This window comes from Entelurus aequoreus, linkage group LG28 (genome assembly GCF_033978785.1).
Source record: "Entelurus aequoreus isolate RoL-2023_Sb linkage group LG28, RoL_Eaeq_v1.1, whole genome shotgun sequence".
Classification (NCBI taxonomy): domain Eukaryota; kingdom Metazoa; phylum Chordata; class Actinopteri; order Syngnathiformes; family Syngnathidae; genus Entelurus; species Entelurus aequoreus.
Window position 1 is genome coordinate 2,062,890 of NC_084758.1, and position 22,515 is coordinate 2,085,404.

Genomic DNA, 22,515 nt, shown 5'->3' on the forward strand with positions numbered 1-22,515 from the left:
CGTACATTTGGGCCTGAAACACTGGCTGGCATCCATTAAACTCACCCCCTAAAACCTCACTCTGGTCCGGGTCACAGGACCTTTGTAACCCACCCGGTTCAGTCCTTGTTTTTATCTTCCGCTCAGGACTAAACCTTGGTTCGTCCGGCATCGGAGACGCTCGTGCGTCTAACCCTAACCCTATCCCTAACCCTAACCCTAACCCTAACCCCTACCGAGCTAAAAGCCTGGGCTAGCAACCTGGTAACTTGCACTGCTCTTAAGGGAGTGATGTTTACCAACGTACATTTGGGCCGGGCTCACTGGCTGGCATTCGTTAAACTCACCCCCTAAAACCTCACTCTGGTCTGGGTGACGGCACCCTGTTTTTATATTCCGCCCGGGACTAAACCTGGGTCGTCCGGCGTGAAAGAGGAGCGTCCTAGGTACCAAGTTAAAAGCCTGAGCTAGCAACTCTGTAACTTGCGCTGCTCTTAAGGTTGTCAGGAAGTGAGGTTTACCAACGTACATTTGGGCCGGGCTCACTGGCTGGCATTCGTTACACTCACCCCCTAAAACCTCACTCTGGTCCGGGTCACAGCACCGTTGTAACCCGCCCGGTTCAGTCCCTGCTTTTCTGTTCGTCCGGCATCAGAAATGAGCGCACTAGCTATTGAGCTAAAAGCCTGGGCTAGCAACCCGATAACTTGCACTGCTCTTAAGGGAGTGATGTTTACCAACGTACATTTGGCATTCGTTAAACTCACCCCCTAAAACCTCACTCTGGTCCAGGTCACGGCACCCTGCTTTTATGTTCCGCCCGGGACTAAACCTGGGTCGTCCGGCGTGAAAGAGGAGCGTGCTAGGTACCGAGCTAAAAGCCTGAGCTAGCAACTCGGGAACTTGCGCTGCTCTTAAGGTTGTCAGAGTGTGAGGTTTACCAATGTACATTTGGGCCCGGCACAATGGCAAAAGAAGCTAGCATGCTAACACTAGCATGCTAGCCTCTTTTTTCTCATGTTTGTTACTTGACTGTTAGCATTTATATTCCACTTTGGCTCTTCAGCATTTCTGCAAATTTTCCACGGAAATGACATCGTTCCAGTTTTTGGAAAACTCTCCCATACAAAAGGTGCGTATAAAAAGTATTGCAAAAATAGTTACTGCATATGTAGAATTTAAAAAAAGTATTCTTGACTTTGAACCAGGACTTATTTGTGATTGTAAAAGAATAAAGTTGGTGAATAATTTGCCACTTTCAGTAACTGCTTCTGCATTTGTAAACACATCATCAGTCGACCTCAGTGTCCGGCGTCGCCATTTGGCGTGGACGCGTGCTGCACATTTGGCGTGGACGCGTGCTGCACATTTGGCGTGGACGTGTGCTGCACATTTGGCGTGGAGGCGTGCTGCACGTGATGGACGGCGTCTGCGATGGTGAAAAAAACCACCCCGTCGTCCCTCTCCGGGATGTATCCCCCTCGCTGAAGAGCGTCCAGGACGGCGGTGTTGCACTGAGCCAGGACCACCGTGACCCCGAGCTCGGCGTAATCCTGGCGTACTTCCTTCAGGGCGTTGACACCGACGCCGTCGAGGAACAAGATGGCGCTGCAGTCCAGCACTAATCCGCGTAAAGCGCACTGAGATTTCTTGTCCAGCCTCAAAGTGACACTGGCGGCGCTTTCGCCGTCTTCCGAGCGCAAAGCGTCCTGGACTCCTTCCTTGTCTTTGGACTTCTTCTCCAACTTGACGCGGCGAGTCTTCTCCTCCACGGGGTCCAGCCCCACGCGGCGGTACAAAGACTTCCTGAACAGAGTCTGGTTGGCGTAGTAAACGGGGGCGGGGTATCTGACCACGGCCACTCCCGGGTGGGTGTGCAGGCCTTGGTACGAGGCCAGGACCTCGTAGTGGTCCCTGCCGGGGGCGCGGCCCAGCTCCAGCACCTGCGCGCGCTGGGTCCGCACCAGCACGCTGAAGGCGGACACCAGTACCCCCACCAGGAGACCCAGCTCCGTGTTGACCAGCGCCGAGGTCGCCATGGTGATCAACCAGATGGAGGCGTCCACCCGGTTGGCGCGCCACATGCCGGGCACCTCGGCGAACTTCCGCAGAGCGCCGCGGAGGTTGACCACGATGATGACGGCGAGCACGCACCTAGACCCGGAAGAAAGCACAGGACAACTTTTAGAGTAGAGCCTTTTTAAAATGTGTTTTGTGACCCCCCCCTCTTTTCCTCTCACGCGAGACTCACTTCTGGAGGGAATAGAAGAGCGGCGCGATGACCAGCAGCACCAGCAGCAGGACCACGGCGCTGACCAGCCCGGACACCTGCGTCTGGCAGCCCGTCGACTCCTTGACCAGCGTTTTGGTCAGGGCGGCGCTGGTGGTGAAGCAGCTGAAGAACGACGGCAGGACGTTGCAGAAGCCGATGGCGTACAACTCCTGGTTGGCGTCCACTTGGTAGCCGTGCTTCTTGGCGAACATCTCCGACAGCGACACCGTGATGGCGAAGCCCACCAGCGCCATGGAGAAGGCGTCCACCGCCACGTTGGGGATGAGGGACCACGTCGGCATCTGCGGCGGCAGGAAGCCCGTGGGGATCTCCCCGGCCACCTCTGAGCCGTAGTCCACGTGGAAACGGCCGAAATGAGACGCCAGTGTGGCGATTATGACCACAAAGAGCTCAAAGGGGATTGGAGCCTGAAGAAGGAACAGGAAGTCAAAACCAGACTGAAAGTGAAAGAAAACTGAAGCAGTAAGTGTGCTTGATTTGTTTCAAGTTTGTCAGCAAGAAGGCTACTTCCTGTGACATCTTGGATTCTGGGCTCACCATAACCACCAACATCTGCTCTTAAAGTGGGGGAAGTGTTAACTATAACTACCAACATCTGCTCTTAAAGTGGGGGAAGTGTTAACTATAACTACCAACATCTGCTCTTAAAGTGGGGGAAGTGTTAACTATAACCACCAACATCTGCTCTTAAAGTGGGGGAAGTGTTAACTATAACTACCAACATCTGCTCTTAAAGTGGGGGAAGTGTTAACTATAACTACCAACATCTGCTCTTAAAGAGGGGGAAGTGTTAACTATAACTACCAACATCTGCTCTTAAAGTGGGGGAAGTGTTAACTATAACTACCAACGTCTGCTCTTAAAGTGGGGGAAGTGTTAACTATAACTACCAACATCTGCACTTAAAGTGGGGGAAGTGTTAACTATAACTACCAACATCTGCTCTTAAAGTGGGGGAAGTGTTAACTATAACCACCAACATCTGCTCTTAAAGTGGGGGAAGTGTTAACTATAACTACCAACATCTGCTCTTAAAGTGGGGGAAGTGTTAACTATATCTACCAACATCTGCTCTTAAAGTGGGGGAAGTGTTAACTATAACTACCAACGTCTGCTCTTAAAGTGGGGGAAGTGTTAACTATAACTACCAACGTCTGCTCTTAAAGTGGGGGAAGTGTTAACTATAACTACCAACGTCTGCTCTTAAAGTGGGGGAAGTGTTAACTATAACTACCAACATCTGCTCTTAAAGTGGGGGAAGTGTTAACTATAACTACCAACATCTGCTCTTAAAGTGGGGGAAGTGTTAACTATAACTACCAACATCTGCTCTTAAAGTGGGGGAAGTGTTAACTATAACTACCAACATCTGCTCTTAAAGTGGGGGAAGTGTTAACTATAACTACCAACATCTGCACTTAAAGAGGGGGAAGTGTTAACTATAACTACCAACGTCTGCTCTTAAAGTGGGGGAAGTGTTAACTATAACTACCAACATCTGCACTTAAAGAGGGGGAAGTGTTAACTATAACTACCAACATCTGCTCTTAAAGAGGGGGAAGTGTTAACTATAACTACCAACATCTGCTCTTAAAGTGGGGGAAGTGTTAACTATAACTACCAACATCTGCTCTTAAAGTGGGGGAAGTGTTAACTATAACTACCAACATCTGCTCTTAAAGAGGGGGAAGTGTTAACTATAACTACCAACATCTGCTCTTAAAGTGGGGGAAGTGTTAACTATAACTACCAACATCTGCACTTAAAGAGGGGGAAGTGTTAACTATAACTACCAACATCTGCACTTAAAGTGGGGGAAGTGTTAACTATAACTACCAACATCTGCTCTTAAAGTGGGGGAAGTGTTAACTATAACTACCAACATCTGCTCTTAAAGTGGGGGAAGTGTTAACTATAACTACCAACGTCTGCTCTTAAAGTGGGGGAAGTGTTAACTATAACTACCAACGTCTGCTCTTAAAGTGGGGGAAGTGTTAACTATAACTACCAACATCTGCTCTTAAAGTGGGGGAAGTGTTAACTATAACTACCAACGTCTGCTCTTAAAGTGGGGGAAGTGTTAACTATAACTACCAACGTCTGCTCTTAAAGTGGGGGAAGTGTTAACTATAACTACCAACATCTGCTCTTAAAGTGGGGGAAGTGTTAACTATAACTACCAACATCTGCACTTAAAGAGGGGGAAGTGTTAACTATAACTACCAACATCTGCACTTAAAGAGGGGGAAGTGTTAACTATAACTACCAACATCTGCACTTAAAGAGGGGGAAGTGTTAACTATAACTACCAACATCTGCACTTAAAGAGGGGGACGTGTTAACTATAACTACCAACGTCTGCTCTTAAAGTGGGGGAAGTGTTAACTATAACTACCAACATCTGCTCTTAAAGTGGGGGAAGTGTTAACTATAACTACCAACATCTGCTCTTAAAGTGGGGGAAGTGTTAACTATAACTACCAACATCTGCTCTTAAAGTGGGGGAAGTGTTAACTATAACTACCAACATCTGCTCTTAAAGTGGGGGAATTGTTAACTATAACTACCAACATCTGCTCTTAAAGTGGGGGAAGTGTTAACTATAACCACCAACGTCTGCTCTTAAAGTGGGGGAAGTGTGAACTATAACTACCAACGTCTGCTCTTAAAGTGGGGGAAGTGTTAACTATAACTACCAACGTCTGCTCTTAAAGTGGGGGAAGTGTTAACTATAACTACCAACATCTGCACTTAAAGTGGGGGAAGTGTTAACTATAACTACCAACGTCTGCTCTTAAAGTGGGGGAAGTGTTAACTATAACTACCAACGTCTGCTCTTAAAGTGGGGGAAGTGTTAACTATAACTACCAACGTCTGCTCTTAAAGTGGGGGAAGTGTTAACTATAACTACCAACATCTGCTCTTAAAGTGGGGGAAGTGTTAACTATAACTACCAACATCTGCTCTTAAAGTGGGGGAAGTGTTAACTATAACTACCAACATCTGCTCTTAAAGAGGGGGAAGTGTTAACTATAACTACCAACGTCTGCTCTTAAAGTGGGGGAAGTGTTAACTATAACTACCAACATCTGCTCTTAAAGAGGGGGAAGTGTTAACTATAACTACCAACATCTGCTCTTAAAGAGGGGGAAGTGTTAACTATAACTACCAACATCTGCTCTTAAAGAGGGGGAAGTGTTAACTATAACTACCAACATGGTGACCAAGGAGTAGCCGCTCTTCCTTTTACCTTCAACTTGGCCTTGAAGCGGTAGTTGAGCTCCTTGGTGGGCACCAGCAGCAGCAGACACACCAGGCTGGTCAGCAGGTCGCACAGGTTGGTCTGGCCCACGTTGGCCAGCAGACCCAACCAGGTCTTGATCAGCGTGAACCAGCCCTGGGGCCTGCGGAGCTTCAGGCCCAGGAGGTACTTGACCTGGGAGGTGAGGATGGTCAGGGAGGCTCCGGTGGCGAAGCCGCTGAGGAGGGGGTTGGACAGGTAGACCGAGATGAAGCCCACCTGGAAAACAGCCATCAGCACCTGAAGGAGATGACCAGAGGTAAAAAGGAAGTTACGCTCGACCAAGGTGGAACAGTAAACAGGAAGTGACGCTCGACCGAGGTGGAACAGTAAACAGGAAGTGACGCTCGATCAAGGTGGAACAGTAAACAGGAAGTGACGCTCGACCAAGGTGGAACAGTAAACAGGAAGTGACGCTCGATCAAGGTGGAACAGTAAACAGAAAGTGGTAAACAGGAAGTGACACTCGACCAAGGTGGAACAGTAAACAGGAAGTGACGCTTGACCAATGTGGAACAGTAAACAGCAAGTGGTAAACAGGAAGTGACGCTCGACCAAGGTGGAACCATATACAGTAAGTGGTAAACAGGAAGTGACGCTCAACCAAGGTGGAACAGTAAACAGGAAGTGACGCTTGACCAAGGTGGAACAGTAAACAGGAAATGACGCCTGACCAAGGTGGAACAGTGAACAAGAAGTGACGCTCGACAAAGGTGGAACAGTAAACAGGAAGTGGCAAACAGGAAGTGCTGCTTGACCAAGGTGGAACAGTAAACAGGAAGTGACACTCAATCAAGGTGGAACAGTAAACAGAAAGTGGTAAACAGGAAGTGACGCTCGACCAAGGTGGAACAGTAAACAGGAAGTGACGCTCGATCAAGGTGGAACAGTAAACAAAAAGTGGTAAACAGGAAGTGACGCTCGACCAAGGTGGAACAGTAAACAGGAAGTGACGCTCGATCAAGGTGGAACAGTAAACAGAAAGTGGTAAACAGGAAGTGACGCTCGACCAAGGTGGAACAGTAAACAGGAAGTGACGCTCGATCAAGGTGGAACAGTAAACAGAAAGTGGTAAACAGGAAGTGACGCTCGATCAAGGTGGAACAGTAAACAGGAAGTGACGCTCGATCAAGGTGGAACAGTAAACAGGAAGTGGTAAACAGGAAGTGATGCTCGATTAAGGTGGAACAGTAAACAGGAAATGAAGCATGACCAAGGTGGAACAGTAAACAGTAAGTGAAGCATGACCAAGGTGGAACAGTAAACAGGAAGTGATGCTCGATTAAGGTGGAACAGTAAACAGTAAGTGAAGCATGACCAAGGTGGAACAGTAAACAGGAAGTGATGCTCGATCAAGGTGGAACAGTAAACAGGAAGTGAAGCATGACCAAGGTGGAACAGTAAACAGGAAGTGAAGCATGACCAAGGTGGAACAGTAAACAGGAAGTGGTAAACAGGAAGTGATGCTCGATCAAGGTGGAACAGTAAACAGGAAGTGAAGCATGACCAAGGTGGAACAGTAAACAGGAAGTGAAGCATGACCAAGGTGGAACAGTAAACAGGAAGTGGTAAACAGGAAGTGATGCTCGATCAAGGTGGAACAGTAAACAGGAAGTGATGCTCGATCAAGGTGGAACAGTAAACAGGAAGTGAAGCATGACCAAGGTGGAACAGTAAACAGGAAGTGAAGCATGACCAAGGTGGAACAGTAAACAGGAAGTGGTAAACAGGAAGTGATGCTCGATCAAGGTGGAACAGTAAACAGGAAGTGAAGCATGACCAATGTAAAACAGTAAACAGTAAGTGAAGCATGACCAAGGTGGAACAGTAAACAGGAAGTGACGCTTGACCAAGGTGGAACAGTAAACAGGAAGTGACGCTTGACCAAGGTGGAACAGTAAACAGGAAGTGACGCTTGACCAAGGTGGAACAGTAAGCAGGAAGTGACTCTTGACCACGGCCGTACCTGGTAAATCCCCGCGGTGAACGTGACCGTCGCCCCCACGGCGATGGCGTAGCAGCTCCGGTCACACTGCGACATGGCGCTGCCGTTCCCAGGCGCCGCCAGGAGGGCGGCGCTGTTGTTGGTGCTGATGTCCTCTGCAAGGTAACCTGCCAACGCCAGCTCCCTGTCCACCACCTGGCCCACCAGCAGGCACAGAACCCCAAAAATGCCCACAGAGATGTGCCTGGAGGTGCCGAGGAGCGTGTAGATGATGGAGGAGAAGAAGGAGGTGTAGAGCCCATAGATGGGGTCCTGACCAGCCAGCAAGGAGTAGGCGATGGACTGGGGGACCAACAGGACTCCCACAATGAGTCCGGACATGACGTCGCCCAGGATCCAGTCTTTCAGCTGGTAGTGTGGCAGCCATTTTAGGATGGGAAGGAAGTCCAGGATCTTGGCCTTGACCTTCTGTGGCGAGCACGAGCAGTGCTTCTTCAGCCGCCGTGACGCCGCAGTCCAACAGCCGGGAGATGTTCCACCCTCCACTCTTTCCAGCATGAGCGGCCGGTGCTGCTCGCCCTCGGCCTTGTCCTCTGACGCGTCTCCATGATGCATCGTCCGACTCCGCTCTAAGGTCAACACAAGTCGTCAGTTGAGAGCCTTAAAATGTGACACTTCACAAACATTTTATGAGGGCCACGGCTTGATCACAGAACAGATGATTTATATTTCTATAGTACCTCAATTATTTATACTGCCAGTATTTCATTATTTGTGGGAAGATTCTAAATGTTACCGGTTAGAAAATGTCCTTCTGGTTGCATTAACATGGCATAAAAATATACATATATAATACAAATGATATATATACTGTGTATGTATGTGTGGAAAGGGAATGTGATCAGCGCGCTTGCAGGAGAAAAGGTCACCGCCTCTGTCCAAGGTGCTGAAAACAGAGCGCCATCAGACGGGGGCGTGGCATGTGCGGACGGCGAGACACAGCTGGCAGATGATTAAGATTGCGCAGGTGGTACGTGCTGATCTAATCATCTGTTGTCTTTAACAGTGAGCGGCCGGGCGCAGGAGGAAAAGGAGGATTGGAGCGACACAAAAGTATCTATTGGAGAACTGTGAAAACATGACGACAAATAAAGTAAGTTTCTTTCATGCACATTATCACTGGAGGACGAGGAATACGTACACATGCTTCACAACACACTGTAGCTTACCGGCATCACAATGTAAACAAACGCCACTGGTGGATCGACACCTGACATCCACTGTAATGATACCAAGTACAGGCACGTACGTATCTAATCGATACTACTATGATTACGTCGATATTTTTTGACATCACAACAACATCTTTCGGTTTTTTTAAATGTATATATTATGTTTATAAAGTAAGTGTTTATGTCCCTGGACACATGAGGACTTTGAATATGACCAATGTATGATCCTGTAACTACTTGGTATCGGATCCATACCTAAATGTGTGGTATCATCCAAAACTATGTCAAGTATCAAAGAAGAGAAGAATAAGTGATTATTACATTTGAACAGAAGTGTAGATAGAACATGTTAAAAGAGAAAATAAGCAGATATTAACAGTAAATGAACAAGTGGATTAATAATCATTTTTTACAGTTTCTTCTTTATAATGTGTAGAAAATAATAGGTGTATAAATGACACAATATGTTACTGCATACGTCAGCAGACTAATTAGGAGTCTTTGTTTGTTTACTTACTACTAAAAGACAAGTTGTCTAGTATGTTCACTATTTTATTTAAGGAGTAAGAAATCGCGTTTCAAATGTGAATCTATTTGTTGTGCGCCCGTATGCTTACCCTGAATTAGACGTTCTACAAGATCTTGTACTGAGTCCATGGCTCAACTTTTCTCCAGTTTGTGAGGTCATAAAAATGAAGCTGAAATAGAAAAGAGCCTTTCCCGAAGTTTTTACCTCAAATTAAACTCTGGGAATGATTGATATGCTGTATTGAATAATGAGGTGTGTGCCATGGTTCTTTCTTCAGAGTGTACATTTATTGAGAATTCATATTTGAACCGATACGGTACCCATTTCTGGTACCTGGGAATCCGTGTCTGTACTAGATGGTATCAATTTTCCCTATTTTGTGTGTCCTTGTTGTGGTATATGTTCATTTGTTTAATAATACAATTTAAATGATTGAACTTAATACTACTTAGAGCAGGGGTGCCCAAACTTTTTCAACTGAGGGCCACAGACTGACAAATCAAAGGATGCGGGGGCCTTTTGGTCGTTTTCGCCTGTAAAACCAGTACAATATATAGATTGTTTTCAAAGAACTAGCAAATAAAATTTTAGTCGGACATTTTTGAGAAGGCTGAAGAGCCAAAGCTGAACTGAAATGCTAACAGTTAGCATGCTGGCCAGATCGCGCCAAGTCACAAATATGAGCCTAAAAAGCTAGCATGCTGACAATAGCATGCTTACAGTTCGTATCAGTGAAATACCAAAATATATGTCACTAAATTAGCTAAAAAATGTGCTAAATTGCTAACTGTAACATGCGTTAAGTACTAAAATATATTACTCTGATGTGTTCACTGTACAAATTTGTTTAAAATGTTAGCATACAAAGTACTAACATATGACTGAGGTGTGTACTTATTAAATTTGCTTAAAAAAAAAAGCTGACATTCTAACGTTAAAATGCTAACAGGTATCATTGGTTAAGTAACAACCCATTTGACGCTGAGGTGTGTACTGGCAAAATAGCTGGCATGCTAACAATTGTGCCGCAGGCCGTTAAAAAAATAGCTACTAATGGCCCCGGAGGGCTGCACTTAGGACACACCTAGGTTACAGAAAGACAAAGAGCGCTTGATTTGCTCACCAGTATCCGCCTCCAGCAAACTACGGGTACTCTCGCCTCATTGGAGCATAGTTTGAACCTTCAAAACCAGCTGTAGATTTTTTTTTTTAAAGAACTCGAAAATTTAATTTCATTAGAAATTTCATAGGAATGTTGAAGAGCCGAAGCTGAACTGAAATGCTAACAGTTAGCACTCTGGCCAGACAGTAAAATATGAGAAAAAAAGGCTAGCATGCTAACAGTACGATAGCAATAGAATGCTTATAGTTAGCATTAGTAAAAATAGCAAAATATATGACAGGGAGGTGTATACCTGCTAAATTAGCTAAACAATATAGCATGCTAATGCTAGCATTGTTCAATTTCAAACTAACATGCGTCAAGTACCGTATTTTCCGCACTATAAGGCGCACCGGATTATAAGGCGCACCTTCAATGAATGGCCTGTTTTAAAACTGTTCGTATATAAGGCGCACCGCAATATAAGGTGCACCGCATTATAAGGCGCATAGAATCGACGCTACAGTAGAGGCTGGGGTTACGTTATGCATCCCGTAGTTACGAGACCTGTTGTGGCTCAATATTGGTCCATATATAAGGCGCACCGGATTATAAGGCGCACTGTCAGTTTTTAAGAAAACTGGAGGTTTTTAGGTGCGCCTTATAGTGCGGAAAATACGGTACCAAAACATATATTACTCTGAGGTGTGTACCTGAAAGTTTACAATGCTAGCCTGCTAATGTCAGCATGCATCAAGTACCAAAATGTGATTGAGGTGTAAAACGACAAAAAAGGTAGCATACTAACATTAGCATGCTGACAGGTATCATTCGTCAAGTAAGAAAAAAATTTGACGCTGAGTTGTATACCTGCAAAATTTGTAAAAAAAATTAAAAAAAAAGCATGCTAATATGCTAATGCTAATGATTGTTAAAAAGATAGCTACTGGCCACAGTTCTGACACCCTGGCTTAGTTATCCTTGTTTGCTATTGCTATGCTTGATATTACATGCATTGGTACTCGGTAGTGCTGAGTCAATTTGGTGATTTGGTAACTATAAAAACACCGAATTTGGTAGCCATTCATTGCCATTTAAACACAAGTATGCTTACTCCAGTATCCTGTAATAATGTGTACAGTATACAGTAGTATTTGTCGGGATTTAACGATAAACGGTATTTATGGTAAAAGTCCCAACGGTGAGGATTACAGGTTTGAATGAAAATGATTGTTAAATGTTGATGGATAACTGCACTTCCATAAACTCACGGACTGGAGAAAAAAAGTTAGCACTAGCTGGCTAGCTAGCTTAAATGCTAACATGAAAACATTGAACTTAAATCTAAACTTTTATGAAAACATTACTGTCCGATCCACTAAGATATGTCATTGTGTACATTGAACCCACGTCCTGTGCTCTATTAGCACAGAGTGATTGATCTTGACTTTATACAACAGGAAGTGACATCACGTGATGTCACATTAACAGGAAGTGAAGCGGACAACACACTTTTTGCCTTCATCGTTAAAAAAACAACTTTACAAACTAGAACGGAAGAAGATAAAGGTATTTAAAGACTGAAAGATGTTAAGAAGTATAGCAACACTGCCATCTAGTGGGCTGGCATGCACACTACAAGACCCTCAGCCATCTAGTGGGCTGGCATGCACACTACAAGACCCTCAGCCTGCTTGTGGCCCTTCATTTTTACAACTGCATAAGGAAATTGTGTAAGACAGCAAGGTTGTTGCCGTGGAAACGTAGTCTCATTTTCGTTCAGCTTCATAAAAACTAGCTCCATTTGACCGTTTAACCCTCAAGTTTACTTAGTTCAAAACTACGTCAAGCCTCAAAAAAGTGTTCTGAATGAGTCATATATTATTTTTAACTTTCAATGTTTTAAATTCTTCACCAGCTTCAGACCTGTCCATAGATATACAGTTTTACATACTCGTAATGTTGAAAAACACAATATAAAATAACTTGCAAAGTGGCATACTTTAGATGAGGTAATTACAGCCTTTAATATGTCAATCATTCATAACAACACTGATTTTGATGCATTTTTATTTTTGGAACAATGACAGTTTTTTACCAAAACCTCACACTATCACTTCTGAGCCAAACAACTGACGCGCTTAAAAAAGTTTTATTAGTAAGTCATATATTTTTTTATTTAACTTTCATATATTGTGTTCTTTGAACTTTATATATATTATAGGGAACACAAAATATGCAATATCTTCCAAAAAAAAGTTGCAAAGTGGAATACTTCAGATGAGGTAATTACAGCCTTTAATAGGTCAGTAATTCATAACAACTCTGATTTTGATGCATTATTATTTTTGGAAGAACGACAGTTTTTACCAAAAACTCACACTATCCCTTCTTAGCCGAAAAACGGACACACTTATCAGTAGGTCTTTTTTTTTTTTTAAATTTCAAACTCTTTAAATGTTCTTTTCAGCTTCAGACCTATCCATAGATATAATGATTGTATACATGTTTTATGTTTTTTTTTTTACTGTTGTATGTATATATATATATATATATATATATATATATATATATATATATATATATATATATATATATATATATATATATATATATATATATATATATATTAGGGCTGCAACTAACGATTAATTTGATAATCGATTAATCTGTCGATTATTACTTCGATTAATCAATTAATAATCGGATAAAAGAAACAAACTACATTTCTATCCTTAATCTTCGATTAATCGATTAATAATCGGATAAAAGAGACAAACTACATTTCTATCCTTTCCAGTATTTTATTGGAAAAAAATCAGCATACCGGCGCCATACTTATTTTGATTATTGTTTCTCAGCTGTTTGTACATGTTGCAGTTTATAAATAAAGGTTAATTAAAAAAATAAAAAATTGCCTCTGCGCATGCGCATAGCATAGATCCAACGAATCGATGACTAAATTAATTGCCAACTATTTTTATAATCGATTTTAATCGATTTAGTCGATTAGTTGTTGCAGCCCTAATATATATATATATATATATATATATATATATATATATATATATATATATATATATATATATATATATATATATATATATATATATATATATATATATATATATATTTATTTATTTATTTATTTATTTATGTGTGTCTATACAGTATATGTATTATTATTATTATTATTATTATTATAGGAAAAACAAAATATGCAATATTTTCCAAAAGACGAGTTGCAAAGTGGAATACTTTAGATGAGGTAATTACAGTCTTTAATAGGTAAATAATTCAAACAACACTGATTTTAATGCATTATTATTTTTGGAACAATACATTGTTTTACAAAAAACGAACATGCTCAAAAAATGTTACAAGTAAGTCATATATTATTTTTAACTTTTAAACGCTTTACATTTTTTTCAACAGCATCAGACCTATCCATAGATAAAGCGTTTTTATATATTTTTATGTTTTTTGTTTTTTTTTCATAAACACATGTATTTATTATGGGAAGAAGACAAAATATATGAGGTAATTCCAGTTTGACCAAGAAGTCACACCATCTCACTTTGGCCGAAAAATGGACAGATTCCTAAAAGTAAGTCGCATATATATGTTTATTTTTTCAACTTTAAACACTTCAAATCTTTCAGCAGCTTCAGACCTACCCACGGATACGATAAAATGTTATTGATTAAAAAAATGTTCTTAAGAAATAATGAGAAAATACAAAAATGATGGAATATTTTTGTGAACACTTTCTTTAAAGTGCAATATTTGAGGTCAGGTTTCGGTACACGGTGGATCAGTGGTTAGCACTCGTGCTTCGCTGCGAGAAGGAGAACAAAAATGCAGAACATTTCAAATGTCTTTTTGGTGGAGGGTGACTGAAGGGTTAAAGCGAGGAGGCCGTGGTTACGCTTCACACAACTGGCTGCTTGTACTAACTAGTGCAGGGGTCACCAACGCGGGCACCAGGTAGCCCGTAAGGACCAGATGAGTAGCCCGCTGGCCTGTTCTAAAAATAGCAGCACTTACCAGTGAGCTGCCTCTATTTTTTAAATGTTATTTATTTACTAGCAAGCTGGTCTCGCTTTGCTCGACATTTTTAATTCTAAGAGAGACAAAACTCAAATAGAATTTGAAAATCCAAGAAAATATTTTAAAGACTTGGTCTTCACTTTAAATAAATTCTTTTTTTTTTTTACTTTGCTTCTTATAACTTTCAGAAAGACAATTTTAGAGAAAAAATACAACCTTAAAAATGATTTTAGGATTTTTAAACACATATACCTTTTTACCTTTTAAATTCCTTCCTCTTTTTTCCTGACAATTTAAATCTATGTTCAAGTAAATTGTTTTTTTTTATTGTAAAGAATAATAAATACATTTTAATTTAATTCTTCATTTTAGCTTCTGTTTTTTCGACGAAGAATATTTGTGAAATATTTCTTCAAACTTGTTATGATTAAAATTTAAAAAAATATTCTGGCAAATCTAGAAAATCTGTAGAATCAAATTTAAATCTTATTTCAAAAACTTTTGAATTTTTTTTTAAATTTTGTTCTGGAAAATCTAGAAGAAATAATGATTTGTCTTTGTTAGAAATATATCTTGGTCCAATTTGTTATATATTCTAACAAAGTGTAGATTGGATTTTAACCTATTTAAAACATGTCATCAAAATTCTAAAATTAATCTTAATCAGGAAAAATTACTAATGATGTTCCATAAGTTCTTTTTTCAATTTTTTCAAAAAGATTCGAATTAGCTAGTTTTTCTCTTCTTTTTTTTCGGTTGAGTTTTGAATTTTAAAGAGTCGAAATTGAAGATAAACTATGTTTCAAAATTTAATTTTCATTTTTTTTGTGTTTTCTCCTCTTTTAAACCGTTCAATTAAGTGTAAATATCATTAATTATCAATAATAACATAGAGTTAAAGGTAAATTGAGCAAATTGGCTATTTCTGGCAATTTATTGAAGTGTGTATCAAACTGGTAGCCCTTCGCATTAATCACTACCCAAGAAGTAGCTCTTGCTTTCAAAAAGGTTGGTGACCCCTGATCTAGTGGAAGCTCCCCGCCTGAAAGAAAACATGTGGAGTTTCAAGTGGTCATATTACATGACCTCCTACTTTGTACTGGTGACACTTTGCCAGAGCAAATATCAACACGGAATAACACAAATGTAGTACAAACATCCAGGAAAGTACACAAAGTTAAAGTTAAAGTACCCATGATAGTCACACACACACACTAGGTGTGGCGAAATTATGACCCATCACCCTTGATCACCCCCTGGGAGGTGAGGGGAGTAGTGGGCAGCAGCGGTGGCCACGCCCGGGAATCATTTTTGGTGATTTAACCCCCAATTCCAAGCCTTCATGCTGAGTGCCAAGCAGGGAGGTAATGGCTCCAATTTTTATAGTCTTTGGTATGACTCGGCCGGGGTTTGAACTCACAACCTACAGACAAACGGGCGCTCATTTTTAGAAAGACTTTTTAAAGACATATTCTTGACCGGATTAAAGTCAATTAACTTTGCCAGACTCGATAGTCGTCACGTGCGTGCCTGTTTACGTTACCCAATAGTGATTGGTAACCGCACATCGGTAGCAGTGTTTCCCACACATTCATTTATTTGTGGCGGCCCGCCACGAAATAATTACGTCCGCCACAAATAAAATAAAAAAATATTTTTATTTATTTATTTTATTTTTATTTTTATTTTTTTGGTGTCCTGTCCAGCTTCTCAGGCAAATCATATAGTTGATGTAGATGCCCATATCGGCTGTTCACATTTACTTTACAAAAGAGAAGTGTAGGATACTTCTCTTGTTGCCTTATTTGTATTTGACCACTACTGTTTTCTGTTTATTTGTTACTGACTGTGGCAGGACACCTCTGCCTCTGTTTCACTTTATGTTGCTGGTAAATAATATGCTTGTAGTAGTAGGCTAAAGTTAAATTATTTAGTATGCACTAATTAAAGGGGCAGAGCTTTAAGAGACATTTTAGCTTTTATATTTTATAAGATATATTTTTTGTAAGAACCACAATTAATAAATATATTTCAGTGAATAACTTATTGTTCAAATCTGTATATAAATATGTACATAAAGTGTTGTAATTATATTGTAAGATGGATGAATGGATGGACGTTTAAAACAAAACTGTTATTATTAATTAGTAAGTATACATTTTTTTAGCCTTTTTAGAGAAAATCACATCATTGTAGTAAATTATGCAAATTACTCGATGATGGCATGTTGACCACACCCATAGCCACGCCCCCGCCGCCCCAGGTATCTTGGCAGTTTATGGCAAACACTGGGTAGAATGATGGACCAACTAGCATTAGCTCAAATGCTAACATGAAAACGTAAGACATTAACGTCTTTCCCCGTTAAGAAACATCCTACCCCAATCTAAAGGTGTGTAAGCACATTATTGTCTAAACAGCTAAGATACAGTACTCACATCGAACATAACATCTTTGGTCGTTATGACCTCCAGTGTCACCTTGAAACTGTCACAGAAACCGGAAGTGATCTCCCAATTTGCATTTATTGAAAAATATTGATATTCTAAAACAAATTCAAATGGAAGAAGATAATCATATTTAAACACAGAAATAAATACAATATGGCCCTTATGAAGCCAGGACAATATTTTTCAAAATGTTTCCTCTGACAAGAATGTATATTGCATTTTTATCTATGTTAGTTATTAAAAAATACAAATGTGGTTAACCGAGTTTAGTTTAGTGTTGAGTACTTTCAGAGCACATTCAACGTTACCGCAATAATAATGATCATTTTGGTCACAATAACTTTATTGTTTTGGTTTTTGTACATTTAGCAGAGACAGAACACATTCAATTGCTTATGGCTGTGATTTTTATTTAACTTTTGCTAACAGACAGAGAATATTTGTATTTGTGTTACCGTCAAATATAAGCCGCTACTCTTTTCCTACACTTTGTACCCTGCGGAATATAAAACGGTGCAGATCATTTATGGATTTTTCTTCACTGACAGCCATTATGCAAATTGTAAAAAAAACCAAGCAAAGACACTAAATAGGTGTGTCACTGCTTGTGCGATGTCGCCATCTTTTGGAAGAGTTTGCTCACTGCAGGTGCTGCATTGCCCTGTTGTTTAGACTGAGCTTTCAACCGGAAGTACCAGTGCTGTTCCGTCTTCTAGACGTCCATAGCGTTTCTCCTCGTAGGGAATCTTCATTCATCACTCCAAGCAACGTTTGTAAGTTTTACAATACAACTATAACAATTCATACTCACTAAACCGTCACATGGGTGTTGTCATGCACGTTTGCAAGTGCAACCGTAATGTAATGAAGCTGGCATCGTTAGCATTGGCTAATATACGAACACGTTTACGAGTGTCTGTGTTAGTGTTATTAACTTACAATGTTTCCATTGTTTCACTTTCACTAATTCCTCAGTAAATACACCAAAACGTGAGTCTGTTTAGCTCAGGGGTGTCCAAACTTTTTCCACTGAGGGCCGCACACTGAAAAATCAAAGCAAGCGGGGGCCATTTTGATATTTTTTTATTTTAAAAACCAATACAATATATGTATAAAAAATATACATTTAGGCCTCCACTCAGGCCAAAGGGTGTTGTCATTATTCAGTATTATTATTCAAGTTTTAAATCCATAGATCAACATTAGGTCTGTCAATATAACATTTTTAAAGATTTAAGTCGTATGCTCTTTTTGTCCAAGAAAACCCTGTTTTTTTATGGAAAAAACACAAAATATGCAATATTTTCACCCAATAACATTTTTAAGTGGAATATTTGAGATTATATAATAATTGGAGCCTTAAAAAGGTCAATAAAGGTCAATATCATTTATTTATCATTTAATAACTCATACCACTATTGATTTTAATTCATTATTATTTTTTGAGCGATGACACTTAAAAACAAATCACACAAAAATTATTGGGGAACCAAAAGGGTCCTACTCATTAAAGTGTTAAAAAGTAAATTATACATTTTTTTTACTGTTTACTTTTAACACAATAATCTTGAGATCAACTTCAGGGGCCGTACTTATCAAGCTTCTTAGAATGACTCCTAAGAAGTCTGCTAAGAGTTGACTTAAGAGTAAATAAATTCTTGGCTGAAAGCTGCACTTAAAAGTTAGTTACCAAGCGTCTTACTCACACTTTCAGCGAAGTGTAGGACTGAATCTTAAGTGTCACACTCAGAGCTGAATGACGACATTACTATGTGCCGTAAACGCAATTTTAGGTGACGTCATTTCTGTGTCCATAGAAATGACCAATCACGGAAGGGAATCCCTTGTCTAAGAATAAAGAAATATCTTGGAAATATTAGGGTGGACAATGGGAGTGTATATTTTGACAATAAACTACAAAATAATACAAAACAAACTAGTCCCCGCCGGCACTCACGCTACCGCTCCCTCTCTTCTCTTCTCTCGCCCACACACTCACTGACGTCACTCACCTCACGGCCACACACATACGCTACTGTCATAACATTTTCTTTCCGATTCATTAATTAGGCAACTCATTTGAAACTGGTGTGGGTGGCTCTATATATACTAGCCCACTGCAGACACATGCAGAAATCAACAAGGAATCGAAAAGTATTAAATATGTGACAAAAATAATATCCGCTCTGTCTAAACGATACCGTTTGATCAGCTGCTCGTCATCAAAAAAAAAAAAAAAACATCGTTCCGTTCCCTGAACGTTGGCGCACGTCTCTCTCGCCTCAGTGCCATCCCCTGCTGGCAACTCCTAACCACTTAAGACACCTCTGAAGGTCTCTTAAATATCGTGGAGAGTAGGAGTGATTCTTAGACTTAAGAACGTTGATAAAAAGCTTTTATTCTTAAGTTTGAGAGTAGGACTAAATTTCGCAAATTCTCAGGACTTAAGTGTAAAATGGCACTCTAAGAAGCTTGATAAGTACGGCCCCAGAACATTTCAGTCAATTATAAGTTGTATTTGTGTTTGTTTTTTGTTTGTTCGTTTTAGGCCCTTCTTTAAAAAAAAAAAAAAAAAAAAGCTCAATTTTTTATATGGCAAACACAAAATATGCAACATTTTCCCCAAAAAATATCTCAAAGTGCAATATTTAATGTGACGTAATTGGAGCATTGGATAGGTCAATAATTCATAATAACATTGAGTTTCATTCATTATTTTTTTTTTTAAGAAAGAAACAGCCTGCATGGCAGCTTTGTGTTATTAGAGTAAACATTGCAACATTTTCTTGTTACATTTCACCTGTTTGGTTTTTATGTTTTTAATTTTTTTAAATCGTATTTTAAAATGGGCCGTTAAAAAAATACCTGCGGGCCGCAAATGGCCCCCGGGCCGCACTTTAGACATCCCTGGTTTAGCTGATTGGAGAGCTAGCTTAAACAGCTAGTGGGTCCGTGGCCATGACTTCTGTTTTGTTTGATCAGCCGTTGTACTGCCGTGTTACAGACACGAAACAACTAAGGTATGTAAATAAACATTTAAAACATATTTCTGTGTAAATAACTCAACATGTATAATGTGCGACTCATAGTCCGGCGCGGCTACTATATGGAAAAAAATATTTTCTTCTAAAATTTAGAGGGCGTAGCTCAGGGGTCACCAACCTTTTTGAAAGCAAGAGCTACTTCTTGTGTACTGATTAATGCGAAGGGCTACCAGTTTGATACACACTTAAATAAATTGCCAGAAATAGCCAATTTGCTCAATTTACCTTTAACTCTATGTTATTATTAATAATTAATGATATTTAGACTTAATTTAACGGTTTAAAAGAGGAGAAAACACCAAAAAAATTACAATTAAATTTTGAAACATAGTTTATTTTCAATTTCGACTCTTTAAAATTCAAAATTCAACCGAAAAAAAAACAAGAAAATCTAGCTAATTCGAATCTTTTTATGGAACATCATTAGTCATTTTTACTGATTAAGATTAATTTTAGAATTTTGATGACATGTTTTAAATAGGTTAAAATCCAATCTACACTTTGTTAGAATATATAACAAATTGGACCAAGCTATATTTCTAACAGACAAATCCTTATTTATTGTAGGTTTTCCAGAACAAAAATTTTGAAATAAATTCAAAAGACTTTGAAATAAGATTTAAATTTGATTCTACAGATTTTTTAGATTTGCCAGAATATTTTTTTTGAATTTTAATCATAATAAGTTTGAAGAAATATTTCACAAATATTCTTCGTCGAAAAAACAGAAGCTAAAATGAAGAATTAAATTAAAATGTATTTATTATTCTTTACAATAAAAAATATTTTTTTACTTGAACATTGATTTAAATTGTCAGGAAAGAAGAGGAAGGAATTTAAAAGGTAAAAAGGTATATGTGTTTAAAAATCCTAAAATCCTTTTTAAGATTGTATTTTTTCTCTAAAATTGTCTTTCTGAAAGTTATAAGAAGCAAAGTAAAAAAAATAATGAATGTATTTAAACAAGTGAAGACCAAGTCTTTCAAATATTTTCTTGGATTTTCAACTTCTATTTGAGTTTTGTCTCTCTTAGAATTAAAAATGTCAGGCAAAGCGAGACCAGCTTGCTAGTAAATAAATAAAATTAAAAAAATAGAGGCAGCTCACTGGTAAGTGCTGCTATTTGAGCTATTTTTAGAACAGACCAGCGGGCTACTCATCTGGTCCTTACGGGCTACCTGGTGCCCGCGGGCACCGCGTTGGTGACCCCTGGCGTAGCTTATATACGGTGTGCTCTATAGTCCGGAAAATATGCTATTTGTTTGTTTTATTTACCCTGGGTCTTTAAACGTTTACATTTAAACTCCAATGTTAAAATATAAGAGAAATACAAGTTGCTTGCATTTAAAAGGGTATACTTGCATTATTATGATGTATTGTCATTACAAATAATGCTGACAATAATATTGTTTATGAGCAATCATTTCTAGGTGAAAATATCGCCCAGCAAAATGTGGCCCCTCAAGCAGAACACGAGCTGTGAGTGGCCTCGTTTGGCGTAGAGGAGCAGATATTAAAAAATGTCAATTAATGAATGACTGAATATGATTTGTTTACCGCAAACCTATCCCTAGCCACTTCCCACCCGCACATGAGCAAGGCAGATGAACTGGGTTCGAATCCCGGTAAGATTTGAGCTAGGACAAATGATAGATTTATGTTTTAATAATGTAAAATGTATCATTCGCATTATTATTTAACAAGGAAGGTCCCATTAATTGGTTTTAATACAAAACATGAACCAAATGACATAAACATCGTTGACATATATAAAGTGTGAACACATTTCGTAATGGAAAAGGAGGGGCCCCCACATAAAATCCTGCTGAGGTCCCAAATTTAGCCTGATTAAATTAATTTAACATAACTATATCTTCATTTTCACCCACACGTTTATTTCCTAATGTACATCAAGCAAAAACGCCATTACTATTCACTGCAGCTCGCTATATTTAACAGTTGGTTGAAAAAAAGTAAGTCAGTAAAAATAGACTGTTGGAGATCGGACGATGACGTCACAACTAACTCTCTCACAGCATGAATGCGCGCCTTTGTCAACAAGTCTTCAACGTGTCAAACCCACGCAGCCAATGTGGCACTTTTGACAGGCGTCGATGTTGTAAAAGGTTTGCGTGCAAGTCACTGACCTGAGCTCGACTCGCTGGCGACACTTCACAAGCGGAGGGAGAACTTATTTACTTTCATTCTGCTCCACTTCCTCACCGGAGACACCGCGGAGCGCCCCCTGCGTGATGACGTCACCTGCCGACGTGACACATGGCGCGTCACGTGAGCGAGTCCAAGATGGCCGACCGTAGACATCTTGTAAGGGTAGACAGCATGGAGCGCTACTGCCTACTGGCGCAGACGAGACGCGGGGCCGCCATCTTGGAGTGGTGATCCGCTCCAATCAGTGCAATTCATTTGAACTGTCAGCGCATTTAATTCATTTTACCTCACTGAATACCACTGATTTTCACCCGCTTTTTTGTCATACGTGTAGCTATGATAAAGGACACATGTTTTATTATTCATAGTTTGCTTAACAGTAATAGAATATTCTTCTATAAGTGACCAGATCAAAACTGGG

At 39.9% G+C, this 22,515-nt stretch overlaps 2 protein-coding genes across 6 annotated transcripts in view; one reads left to right on the top strand and one right to left on the bottom strand.

Moving 5' to 3' along the window:
• The window catches only part of LOC133645103 (sulfate transporter-like), a 24,384-nt gene extending 2,198 nt beyond the window's left edge, over window positions 1–22,186 (bottom strand). Inside the window, exons 1-5 of the mRNA XM_062039910.1 lie at window positions 22,073–22,186; window positions 7,540–8,147; window positions 5,523–5,813; window positions 2,231–2,679; window positions 1–2,133 (exon numbers count right to left, since the gene is read on the bottom strand). The exon at window positions 1–2,133 is cut by the window's left edge and continues 2,198 nt beyond it. Of these exons, the coding sequence (XP_061895894.1) occupies window positions 1,281–2,133; window positions 2,231–2,679; window positions 5,523–5,813; window positions 7,540–8,133 (2,187 nt within the window). The 5' untranslated portion in view covers window positions 8,134–8,147; window positions 22,073–22,186 and the 3' untranslated portion in view covers window positions 1–1,280. The remainder of the gene's footprint in view (window positions 2,134–2,230; window positions 2,680–5,522; window positions 5,814–7,539; window positions 8,148–22,072) is intronic.
• The window catches only part of LOC133645102 (rod cGMP-specific 3',5'-cyclic phosphodiesterase subunit alpha-like), a 121,038-nt gene that overhangs the window by 26,615 nt on the left and 71,908 nt on the right, over window positions 1–22,515 (top strand). The window contains exons 1-2 of one of the 5 annotated variants that reach the window (XM_062039907.1): window positions 943–1,111; window positions 8,585–8,671. The exons of 2 other annotated variants lie outside the window; for them this stretch is intronic. The gene's annotated coding sequence lies outside the window, so the exon portion shown is untranslated. Of the gene's footprint in view, window positions 1–942; window positions 1,112–2,358; window positions 2,735–8,584; window positions 8,672–22,515 lie in introns of those variants that run through there. 2 more of the 5 variants (XM_062039906.1, XM_062039905.1) reach the window with 2 other exon arrangements.